The 12,170-nt window shown below is 46.1% G+C and overlaps 2 protein-coding genes across 6 annotated transcripts in view; one reads left to right on the top strand and one right to left on the bottom strand.

The window, feature by feature from the left end:
• Window positions 1-12,170, top strand: part of CTNNA2 (catenin alpha 2) — a 1,121,468-nt gene that overhangs the window by 751,541 nt on the left and 357,757 nt on the right. The window lies entirely within an intron of this gene.
• On the bottom strand, window positions 1,340-4,169 carry LRRTM1 (leucine rich repeat transmembrane neuronal 1). Of its 2 annotated transcripts, none has more exons than XM_080684861.1 (2): window positions 3,429-4,140; window positions 1,340-3,311 (listed from the first exon to the last, which is right to left on the bottom strand). In XM_080684861.1, the coding sequence occupies exon 2, from the start codon at window positions 3,250-3,252 to the stop codon at window positions 1,684-1,686; it is 1,569 nt and encodes a 522-aa protein (XP_080540987.1). In that variant the 5' UTR covers window positions 3,253-3,311; window positions 3,429-4,140; the 3' UTR covers window positions 1,340-1,683. The 2 variants fall into 2 exon arrangements, with proteins under 2 accessions (XP_080540987.1, XP_080540986.1); XM_080684860.1 differs by having other exon boundaries at window positions 1,346-3,311; window positions 3,584-4,169.

Below are 12,170 nucleotides of genomic sequence, written 5' to 3'. Positions count from 1 at the left end.
GCATTTGGGGAAATGGTGGGGTAGGTCTTTCCAACCCTCTTCCTGCTATATGGACTTATCTCTTTAAAAAAAGAGAGAGAAGGGAAATAGAAAAATGCTAGTCTGTAGGCTCCTTCAGAGGGGTGAGCCACCTGAGTTTGAGAAAGACTTCTGGACATGGACAACATTGGTTCCGTGTTCACCATCTGCCATCCATGACAGTTTATTTCAATCATACATTAAATTGTTCGCGAGTGAAAGACCCCTCCCATCCAACACACACACTCCTCCTCCACCTCCTTCCCCACACCCCCACCAAGTGATACTCTTCAATATACAACCTAAATCTCAAAATTGGTCCTGGAAAACTAGGAAGGGTGGGAAGGGGCAGTCATTGGTCCGACAAGAAAAAAAGTGAAACAACACAGGGAAAGCAAGCATTACACAGAAAGGCTATCTGAGAAGAGGGAGCTTTTGTCCCGGATTAACAAATTGACCCCATCTCAGTAAAGCATTCAAATGATGACCTTCCCCCTACCCCCACCCCACCCCACACACATCACTTCTGCATCCTGTCTGCCCCTGACCTCTCCTGCTACCAAGCACTGCCCATCCTGAGGCAGGATTTTTCTGACTGTTCCCCACAGTAACTAGGAGGGTGCTGTCCCTGCTGAGAGCCTGTGCCTGCTGCAATCTTAGCAATGTGCTCCAGAAAGCACAGCTCTAATCAGCAGACATTTGAATTGTCTCATTCCCCTCAGTCAGCCCGCAGAGAGCAAGAGCTGAGAGGCTGGCTCTCTCTCAGAGAAAAGAATAGGAGAAAGGGCACAAATGCTACTATGTCTGGTGACTCAAAGGCATAGGAGAAATATAAACCAGTGGCATTCGGGGCTGAGATTTTGAATTGATTTGAAAGATGGTTATATTAAGTGCAAAACAAAAAAGGTTTCTCATTAACAGGACAAACTGTCTGGCACTGCCTTCTAAAAGCTATTTGCAGTGATCTCTGCCTTAAAGGCCAAGCAGTGATGCTCAGCCTTCAGTCACCTTTCTCTGGCTTTAAAGTGGTTGGATTGCATTGCACACCCTAAAAATAATATAAAGGGTATGGCTTTTTTTTTTTTTCTAAGTCCTTAGTCTGGTGGAGAAAATCAACCTGATAAGCTCTGTTTGTGTTTCTTCATATTTCAAATTGAGACTGACCACTTTGCTTCTGAATTTATGGATCTTCCCTCTGGCCCCTAGCCACCCCAATCCCCCTGCCTCCCTCCCCCCCACCCCCACTCCCCAGAGAAGGAAATTTTAACTGTTGCTTCTCTTTTAACATATGTAACAATTCATTTAGGTTACTCCAGTCTGTAAAAACTGTAAATGCTATTTTATTTTAAACATTTACCAAAAAAATCAATGATTGGTACCTTTTTACACTCTCAGATTCCTGAATATGGACAGATCTTCAAAGGGAGGAAGGAGTTCTCATATGAAATTTAAGATAGACTATCCTGAAGGTTGTGGGGTGGGGTTTTTTGTTGTGTTTTATTTCGTTTTTGTTTTTTAAGACACAATAAAGCTAAAATGTCAAGTCTCTGGGAGCGATCCCCTTACAGTTTCAGTCCAGGAGCGGATCAGAGCTTAGACAAGGAGACCCCAGCCCGGCTGCCCAGGCGTATTTGGTAGCGCACAGGTTGAGAACCACGGGGACAATCACACCTCGCATTCCCTCGCGGGCTGCTGGTGGCAGGTACAGGAGCCATACTCATTGATGATCACCAGGGCCCCCTCGATGTGGTTGGGTTTGTAATCAACGTAGTATTCCTGGGCAGACATGGCAGCCATCTGATGCATGGTCTGTTTCTGCTTTTGCTTCCTGCGCTGCGTGACAAAGCACTGTCTGAGCTGCCTGAGGCTAGCAGGGAAACACTTCCAGGAGACATACAGCACCAGGACCACGATAAGGAAGGAGAAAATGAGGGCCATGGTGCCTGTGACCACCTTGTGGATCTGCACGGCGTTTTCTGCGTGTTCGCCGCCAGGGAGAGCCACAGTAGCCGGTTCCTGCGTGCCGTCGGGCTGCCCCTCCCCGCCGTCAGTGAGCGTGGTGGCGGAGCCGGCGGGGGGGCCCAGGTCACTGCGGTTGGTGAAGGCCGAGAGAAGGTGGTCGCTGGTGGGCTCTGCCCCATCCTCGCACAGATGGAAGGCGTATACGGCGTCCAGGACGTCCTCGCCCTGCGCGTACTCGGGGCTGGCGCACTGCAAGTTGCCATCGTAGCGCCCCTGGAAGTTGCTGAGCCACGAGGCCAGGGCGCACACGTTGCGCCCGCAGTCCCAGAGGTTCCCGGCCAGGGTGATGCTAGTCAGTGACTTCCAGGAGTTGAGGATGCGGGGCTCGACGTAGGTGAGGCGGTTGGAGTCCAGCTGCAGGGACTGCAGGTGCGGCACGGTCTCAAACACGTGGGGCTCCATGTACTCGATCTCGTTCCCAGACAGGTCCATTTTCTCCAGGTTCCAAACCCAGTCCAGCGAGCTGACCACGATGGCCACCTTATTCCTCCGCAGGCAGAGCGAGTGCAGGGAAATGAGGCGCGGGAAGTGGGCGAAGTTCACCTTGACCAAGTCGTTGTGCTCCAGGTGCAGCTCGGTGAGCTTGAACAAGCCCGCGAAAGAGTTGCGCGCCAGGCTCTTGAGCTGATTGTATCCGATGTCAAGAAACTTGAGGCTGCGGCAGTCCTGGAAGATGCGCACGGGCACGAACTGGAGGGCGTTGGACCGCATGTGCAGCGTGGTGAGCTTCCGCAGCCCGTGGAAGAGGTCGGGCGCCAGAGCCTGCAGCTTGTTGTAGGAGAGGTCCACGCTGCGCAGGTTGGGCATGGGCCGGAAGGTGGTGTTGGCCAGTTGGGTAATCTGGTTGGAACTCAGCGTGAGTTCCTTAACTCGGCGCAGTTTCTGAAAGGCGTCCCCTTGCACCGAGCAGATGTGATTGTGATCCAGATAGAGCCACGTGAGCTGCATTAACCCCGTGAACTGGCCGGCGCGCAGCTCCGAGAGGCTGTTGTAGCGCAGGGACAAGCCCAGCAGGCCGGACAGGTTGTGGGGCGCCTCGGTGAGGTTGAGCGCCTCGCAGTACAGCAGCCGCCCCTCGCACCGGCACAGCTGCGGGCACCCGCTGGGGGCGGCGGGCAGCATCTGAAAGCAGGCCCCCAGCAGACACAAGACCACCCCCGAGGGCCTCCTCAGCAGCCAGTATAGACAGAGACCGAGCAGCAGGAAATCCATTAGCGAGAATCTTTCCACAGAGGCTGGAGAATGTCCATTGGAAGGGCTCGGTCAGAAATCTACATCATATTTTATTCCGAGGGAGAGGGAGCGGGGGAGGGGGAGAAAAGGGCAATAAAATAAAATAAATATATTGAAATAAAGAAGGACCCCCCTCCCCAAAGCCACACGTTCACCTCTAAGCATGCAGAAAGCTGGGCAGCATACAAAGTTCACAGCCACGGAAAGATCAAAGAGATGGTGATTTGGTCCATGTTAGATGCTGCAGCAAAGAAAAGGGAGGGAAAAAAAATCTTCGGGAAAGAATTTAATTAAAAAGTGTCTTACCCACCCTTTTCCAGAGAGTGACAACCTCCATTCAGCTGCTCGCTTTGTGTGCAGGCTAATTATATGCAGGGCGAGAGAAGACCCCTCTGTGTATCCGAGGCAGCCCCGCTCCGCGGCCAGCGGATCTGGCAGGCGCACAATGTCTCACTTTGCTGCTCGGCTCGGCTCGGGGCTGCAAGGGCGGCTGGCGAGGCGGGGAGGCGACTTCTAGGACCCGCAAGTTTCCCAACTACGTGCCGGAGCCGGGCTTCGCCTTTCTACCGCCGTCCTTTTCCTCTGCAGTTCGGACTGTGACGTGGTGGGGGGAAACACTCCAAACTCGGGGCTCGCGACTCCCCAGGATTTGACAGTCTGGTTAATGTCCGTCATTGGAAAGGACCACTGACCGGCGCCACCTTGTAGTCCGTGGAGACAGCCTGCCATTCGCGCCCTGGGCGGCTGCGGAGAGCGGGCTCGCTCATGCTTTGCGGGCGGCGGGCGGCGGGCGGCGGCGCGGGGCGCGGGGCGCGGGGCGCGGGGCGCTGGGAGCGGCGCCCAGGCTCCTTGCCTCCGCCAGGCAGTGTGCGGCGCGAGCTTGCACAGGCACCTACTGCTCACTGAGTGTCGTAAGCTGCTCACGATTGTGCGTCTTCCCGGAGCACCTCAGACATGGGCAGATTGAAAAGGGGTGGGCATAAAACCAACATTTTACCGAATCACTAAAGTAATATATGTTCTTTGATGAAATGGAAAACACTTTCACCGTTTTTGCCCATATTTCACAAAAAAGGGGGTGGGTTGGTGGAGGTATGGGGTTGCATGGTCCAGAGTAAGATATTTCCAAGTGGGAAACTGAATTATTCTGTTTCTCCCCCCTTTCCCTTTTTGGGATATTCCCCCTCCCACTTTAAAGCTGCCTACGTGTAAGGGATACGTAGGGATCTGTAGAGAAATCAACATTTGGTTCTTTGCTTTAGAAAAGCAACTTGAGAGAAGATAGAGGAAAGCAATGACTGCGGGGGCTTGGCTAAGATTCCCTCCCCACTGTCTCCCCCCCCCCCCCCCCCGTGGGCTCCGGAGTTGTGCAGTCAGCCAGGCTTCTAGGTGGCAGGTGGGGGGATGCTTGCAGCGGGTTTGGGAAGCCTTCCAGGTCCTGGTGGTTTGAGACCCAGAGCTGCAGAAATGTAGGTCTGTTTACAGGGAGTCTTCCCTGAGATCCCGCTGGGGCTTCCCCAGTCTCCACGGATCTGGGGTCTGTGGTGGATTACTAGAGAAGGATCTCACTGTGTAGCACCGGAGGCTGCTGGTGGGGATCATAGCGCCCTGCGGTGCACCCCGCTCCAGGAGAACTGCTAGAGGAGCCGAGAAGAGGTGGTTTAAAGAAACCATAATGGTGCCTCCTCCCTCCATACACACATTCCTAATTAAACTTTGAGACTGTTACTAAATTGTGTCTCCTAAGTTGGAAGAGGTCTTTGCCTGATGATTTCCGTTCACAGTCATGAGTATTTGGGGGTCTTACAATGATCCAACTCTCTTTTACCAACCATCTGGGGCAGGAGGGTCTGCATTGCTATTGGGAGGGATCTGTTGGCCACCTTTAAAAAACAAAACAACTCAAAGATGGCAGAGAAACTACTGAAAATGAGTATGGACACACTACCTTCTTCTATGTTTTAATTTAATTTTATTTGATTTTATTTTTGAGGGAGAGACAGAAAGAGAGAACACTTGATGTGAGAGAGGGGATCTAGCCTGAAACCCTATGTGTCTGCGACCCTTCAGTCCACGGGCCCATACTGTATCCACGGAGCCAAACCAGCTAGGCTAACCCTAGCTTCTTAACAGTGATGCCCAAGGAAGTGGCAGGGATACGCAAACATGAATCTCCAACTCCTCTCTTCGAATCTCCATCATTGGTGCCTCTCAGGAACTGAAAATAGTGGGCCTTTTCTGTTACAGATGCTGACTTTGATAAGAATGAACTGGATTACCAAAGCTCCCAGGTGGTTCAACTTTGGGCAAGTAACCGGGTTGGTCTTAGCATTCAAGCTGAAGATACTAACCAGTGAAACCACAGCACAGTCTCCAAAAGACTGGTAGCACTTTTCAGGAAGTCCTATGAACAGGGACATGCATCATTCCATTTTGTATTTCGAGCCCTGCCCTGGTCATTCATCTCTGAGATGCATCTTTTCATTGAAAGGAAAACAAACCTGAAATGCCCTAGAAGTCCTATATTGTCTTAGGAACCAGAAGAAACATTAGAAAACCAAACCCTTAATTTTGCACATGAGACAACTGAGGCACAGAATCATCGGGCAATTCTCCAAGGTTGCACAGCTGTTACTGGCATAGATGGGTTTTGGCTGTCCCAAACCAAAGTGGTCTTCTTTCTTTGCCATTTTTGATGGTTGCCATCTCCATCACTCTCGCCTCCTATCTAACTCTGGACTGGGCACCTGCAGGTTTTGTCCTGGCACCTCCATGTTGCTGCAGAACACTTTAACAGAAAAACAGTTCCACCGTCAAGTGTTTTCACCTCTTGCCAAGACAATTATTCCTGACAGCAGGCTGGCTGATTGAGCCATAACCACTAAAGGGCTGGAGAGGAGGGCAGGCAGGGGTAAACACTGGCCAGCCATTCAGCAAGTGCTGCTGAGTGCAAGCCACCCAATCCCCATGGCTGCTAGGAAGAATAGCCTCCCAATGCAGGCAGCTTGGCAAAGTGGTGATGGCGCCTGCCAAATGGGCAAGAACAGGTCCCACTTGGATGCCACTTGATTTGTAGATCTGGTACAGAGAGGCAGAAAAGAGTTGAGTGCTGGCAAGAAAGAAAGAGAATAAAATTAAATTGACTGCATTTATATCTGAGTTTTCTTCTAAGTATGCTACTCAAAACATAGAGGATGTGTTTAGGCTCTAATTTAATATATATATATATATATATATATATATATATATATATATATATATATCTTTTCACATTAGTGTCCTGCAGATCATTTTATCTGGATAGTATCTTTAAACCTTTCCCACCTCTAATGTGGCAAGTTTGCATCTTTCCTACGGTTTTAAAGCCCTTGGCAGAACAGTATACATTAACAGATTGAAATGAGCTTTATTGAAATTTAGCTATTCTAAGTCATCTAAGTTGCAGAATCCCAGTTTATTATGTATTTAAAGCATACCAGCACTGATTAAATCAATGCAAATTAGGTTAAGTAAGAACAACATGAATCAAGTGTTTCAGCGAAGTTGAGTCGAGAAACAACTTTTGAGTCACCACAGCAAGCTGATATGGCTGTTTTTCACGAGTTTTAATATCATGCTTTTTAGGGTCCAACACACAAAAAAGTGTTTAAAAAAAAAAAAGAAAAGAACTCAGCTAAAGTTTTCATTTTTCTCATGTTTGACCTTACTTTTTTTTTTTTTTTTTTTTTTTAACCTGTGAGAATATCTGATTCAGGTTATAATGTGCCTGTTGTGTGTACTTGATCAGGCTCCTCTCTTGAACTAACTACAGGTTTCTGTCTGCAAACGTCTTTCCTTCAGTGTTAGAGGCTGGTGAGAGATGCATAAGCTTAGAGACCACCTTTTCTATTTTTCATGTTTGTATGGGGAAGGAGCTTGAGCCAGTCTTGCTGAATCACCATAGTAGTGGGGCTTCAAGAAAACCACCCCAAGCCATTAGGCCAACATATGATTGGGGGCTGGGGTAAGAAAGGATAAGAGTCTTGAAAATGTGGATTCAGCAAATAGAAAGGGACTCTGGGGTACACGAAGTGTGAATTGATTGCCAAAACAGATCTTGGATCTTGGAATTAAGGGAGTAGAAGAACAAGCTAGTGCAGCTGGAGAGGCCAGATTCATAGCTTGGGGGAAGAGGTAGTGATTTATTCCTCCTCTTCTAAAACTTAGACATTAACCTTTGTGTAATAAATCCTCCTGCTTTTCCTTGGTACTTCATGTTGGGGTAGGGGAAGTGGGGAGGGGGTGGTCACATACAATCTCTTTTGGATATGTCTTACCTCTCCCATTTTATTTGAATTGAAGGCCACCTCCAATTGGTTCATTTTAGTCAAAATAGTTTATGAACCAAGAGGTGCAAGGGAAAAAAGTCTGAAATGAGCATGCATTCTGGAGATGGGCTTTCCATTTCTTGTCTTGAAAAGTGTTCAAGGCAAGAGAAATCAAGTGGTGATTCTAATGTTCTGCCCTCGCTTGCACCAGTGTGGACCTTGATCTCTATGCTGCTATCTTTAATTTTTAGTGAAAGTGAATCATGGCTTTTCTTTAAAAGGAAACATTTAGAGGAAGGGGAGGAGGGTGGGAGTCATAATTTAAAAGGAGAGAATGTCCCAGCTGGGGTGGCTTCGTGGTTGAGCATTAACCTATGAATCAGGAGGTCACAGTTCGATTTCCAATCAGGGCACATACCTGGGTTAAGTGCTCAGTCTCCAGTAGGGGGCGTGCAGGAGGCAGCCAATTAATGATTCTCATCATTGATGTTTCTATCTCTCCCTTTCCCTTCCTCTCTGAAATCAATAAAAATATATTTATTAAAATAAATAAATAAATAAATAAATAAATAAATAAATAAATAATAGAGATAAATTCTGTTGTTTCTGTGAACACATAGCATACAGTTGGCATTTCTAGAGTGCCTCTGAAGATGTGTGTGGGGCGGATGGGTGAGAGCCCTAAGGCTTCTCTCAGGAGATCTGCTTAGGAGAAACATATTCAAAAGGAACATTCGTCATTCTTATCAAACTTAATCCTCCTCTTAAAACAAGTTAGTAATGTGGATAGCACTGAGGAAGCACCTATCATATGCAATGCATGATGTGAGTAATGGGAGTAAACCAAAAAAATTCAAAGTCTCAGTGCTTTCCTCCAGAAACTGTAGGTGGGAAAGTGAATTAGACCCGGAGGGCCTTTGCTGATAACACTGATTTATATATTGCTCAGTGCTTGAGAGTCAGTGTCTCTATAGGGGCTTAATCATAAGGAACAACAACAGCCTGTAATTATTAGAATCGAGAGTCTAGGTCAGTGGTCGGCAAACTCATTAGTCAACAGAGCAGCAAACTGCGGCTCGCAAGCCGCAGTTTGCCGACCACTGCTCTAGAACATACAAATGAGAGAAGCGTCTGACGGACCAGTGAGATGGGATCAGTGTTAAAAGCTTCTTCCTTCAAGTAAGTAAAGTTTAGCAGGTAGTTTTAAGGACTCAAGATGTAGGTGTAAGTGACAGGGGGGATGGACATTGTGAAGGGTTAAGTACAAGTATGGGAACTGGAATGGCTTCTATTATGATGTATAGATTAATTTCCTTGTACTGGGTGGGAGGGGGAGAAGTTAGGAACAAATGGAATCTCTGTGTTGGGGAGCAGAAGGAAGTTGGTTAAGGACTTCCAATGGTGTACTAAAATTTTAGTTTCCTATATTCTTCTAGTCTAGTCTGTGAGGATCTTCACCTTAGTTATCTTTGACCCTTGTGATAAAAACCTGGGTTAGTTCATGAGGCCTCTCCTGCTCTCCTGGGCGCCTCTCTAAAAGTTCCCTCTGCACTGCCTTGTGCTCTGATCATGTCTTATACCTACTGCTGTCTGTACTCTCCCCATCATCGCTACCCATCACCCCAGCTATCCTTCAAGGTTGAGGTTGGATTTCCTCTGTGACTTCTTAACTGATCCTTATATAAAGTGATCTCTCCGTTTTCTCAGCTCCATAAGCAGCTTATTTTTACAGATCATGTTCCTGGTCTTGCTCACTTTCTATGAGTGGGACAGTCATTTCTACTTATGGTGTTTTAGAACTCCACGGACATTAAACATCTCAGAGACTAGAAGTAAAATGGTCTCAAGTTGGATTCCTGCTTTGCCATATTCTCTCAGTTTGATCTTATATAAGTCACTCTATTATCAGTGAAAAAGGGCCAAGGATAGCTATCTTAAAGGGATCCTGGGGAAATTCAATGAGATCATGTGTATTGGTGTCTTGTGACTCAAAAGTATAAGCCTGTGCCTAGCAGCCTGGGAACATGTCAGGAACACAGAATCTTGGATCCAGTGCATAAAATCTTCTTTTTACCATTACCTGAGGTTAAACTTGACTTCTGGGAGGCATTCTATTGAAGCATTCACAAATTCTAACCTGAAAAGGTTACCTGGGTATCACTGATTCCCTAGTTTTATAATTGAGAAGTTGAAGGGCCAGAAATATTGAATGGTTGTGCACAGTTGGTGGTAGAATTTGGACAAGACCTCCACACCTTCTGAATCTTGTTCTCTCTCCTATTCAATTTCAGACATAGAATGGGAAGTCTATATCTATCATACTACCTAGCACTTAGCAGAGCTCTTAATAAATTGGTTTTCTCACCGGTACAGCAGGAAGTATAGAGCCCTTGTGTGTGCATCTTCCGGCTTATGTTACTACTCGGTTTTTTTTATCACTGCCAATTTGTATCTATTTCTCATGGACATTCAAGTTTTCCCTTTTTTTAATAGAAAAATGAAAAAAATTTAAATGCAGATGTCTCCTAAAACTCAACCCCCCCAGAGAAAAAATAGTTTAGAATTTGTCTAATTCACATATATTTTTTATAAAAATCTGATAACATTATACATAGTACTTTGTAACTATGTTTTTCACTCTTGATATTCTCCCATATCAAGAATGCAAGTTATAGGATCACCTTCCATGGCTGCAAACCATTCTATTTCATGTATTTTATTCATCCCGTCTTGTTAACCAACTAGGTTGTTTCTGTTTTTCATCTATTATAAAATGGCTATGACGAACATCCTGATACATATGCTGCTGTAGACTGAATATTTGTGCCTGCCCCAAGTTCATATGTTGAAACCTAATCCCCAAATGCGATGGTATTTGGAGGTGGAGCCTGTGGGAGGTTATTAGGTCATGAGCGCGGAGCCCTCAAGAATGGTTTTAATGTCCTTATAAAAGAGACCCCAGAGAGCTCTCTTGCGCCTTCTGCCACGTGAGGACAGAATGAAAAGAAGGCTATCTATCATAGGAAGCAGGTCCTCACCAGACACGAAAGCTGCAGGTGCTTTGATTTTAAAATTCCCAGCCTTCAAAACTGTGAGAAATAAATGTTTAGTATTTAACCACTGGCCTATGGTAGTTTCTTACAACAGTCTGAGTGGACAAGGACATATACCTTTGCATGTTTGGGCAAATGTGTCCTTAAATTTTAATTCCAGAAGGGGGATTGTGTTGAAAGTCAGGGGCTTTTTAATATCTGTGTGTGTGTGTGTGTGTGTGTGTGTGTGTGTGTGTGTGTGTGTGTGTATATTATTGATTTCATAGAGGAAGGGAGAGGGAGAGAGAGAAAACATCAATGATGAAATCATCAATCATTGATTGGCTGCCTCCTGCACACCACCTACTGGGGATCGAGCATGCAACCTGATCATGTGCCCTGACCCGGAACCTGGTTCATAGGTCCATGCTCAACCATTGAGTCATACCGGCCGGGCAGGATGGGACTTTTAATACAGAATGCCATATTGCCCTCCTGAAAGGTTGCACACATTTTACCCTCAATAGCTCTTTCTCTGCTTTCTCACCTTAAGAAACTCTACCACACCTCTCTCCTTCCCTTGGCTGGAAGGAGAATCACCGATGGAGAACCACCCTGCCTTCCCATTCTACTTTCCTCACTCCTTTCTTCATAGGCAGTTAGGCAGTTCCCACTTTAGATGGTTGGCCTTTGGGGTCTTCAGTGTTTCTTCTGGGAGTTCATACACATTTCATTCCTGCATCTTAGTAAGTGGCATGCCCGTCATATTGCTTTCACAAAGGTATTAATATCCAAAAATAGTTTATTGTGGTATTACTTAAGATGCTCTGTGGAGGTCCGCATGTTTAAATATATGTGTGAAATGCACAGACTTTGCTTTGTTCTTTGAGATTCACAGTATCCTGTTTAGCTCAGTCACAAGAAATGTTGTTTTTCATGGTTTCACCCACTTATTTGGAATACCTATTAACACCAAACTGATGTGCCAGGACAACCTTGGAAACACTTATTTAACTGCAATGCACGGGTACATTTGACCTTAAATTGGCTTCTCACCATGCCAAGGAGTAATTCCAAGGTTTGGACTTCAAGCATTATAGCCAGATGCTGGTGCAAGAACCTGGTTTTTGTTTCTTCCTTTGTGTGTGTGTTTTTTTTTTCTTTTTGGTCAGGTCTCCATAATTTATGAGGATAGCTGGACAACTACAGTTCTTCTGCTTGGCAATATGACGGGCATGCCACTTACTAAGATGCAGGAATGAAATGTGTATGAACTCCCAGAAGAAACACTGAAGACCCCAAAGGCCAACCATCTAAAGTGGGAACTGCCTAACTACCTATGAAAGTCTCACCTCCACAACCCAGCCACAAATACTTGGACCACTTTAATTCTGTAATATATTCTGTCTCTGATATATCTTGACATTTAATTAACTTGTTTTATAGAATTTTCCAGATGTTGCTAATTCTGTCCTTGCAGATAAAATGAAACTCCCTAAGGACAGACTTGTTATTTTCATACTTTTAGGACCCTCTATTATCTATCTCTAAAGGTGTG

This window comes from Plecotus auritus, assembly GCF_963455305.1.
Source record: "Plecotus auritus genome assembly, chromosome: 8".
NCBI classification, from domain to species: domain Eukaryota; kingdom Metazoa; phylum Chordata; class Mammalia; order Chiroptera; family Vespertilionidae; genus Plecotus; species Plecotus auritus.
This window is presented reverse-complemented; position numbering and strand designations above follow the sequence as displayed.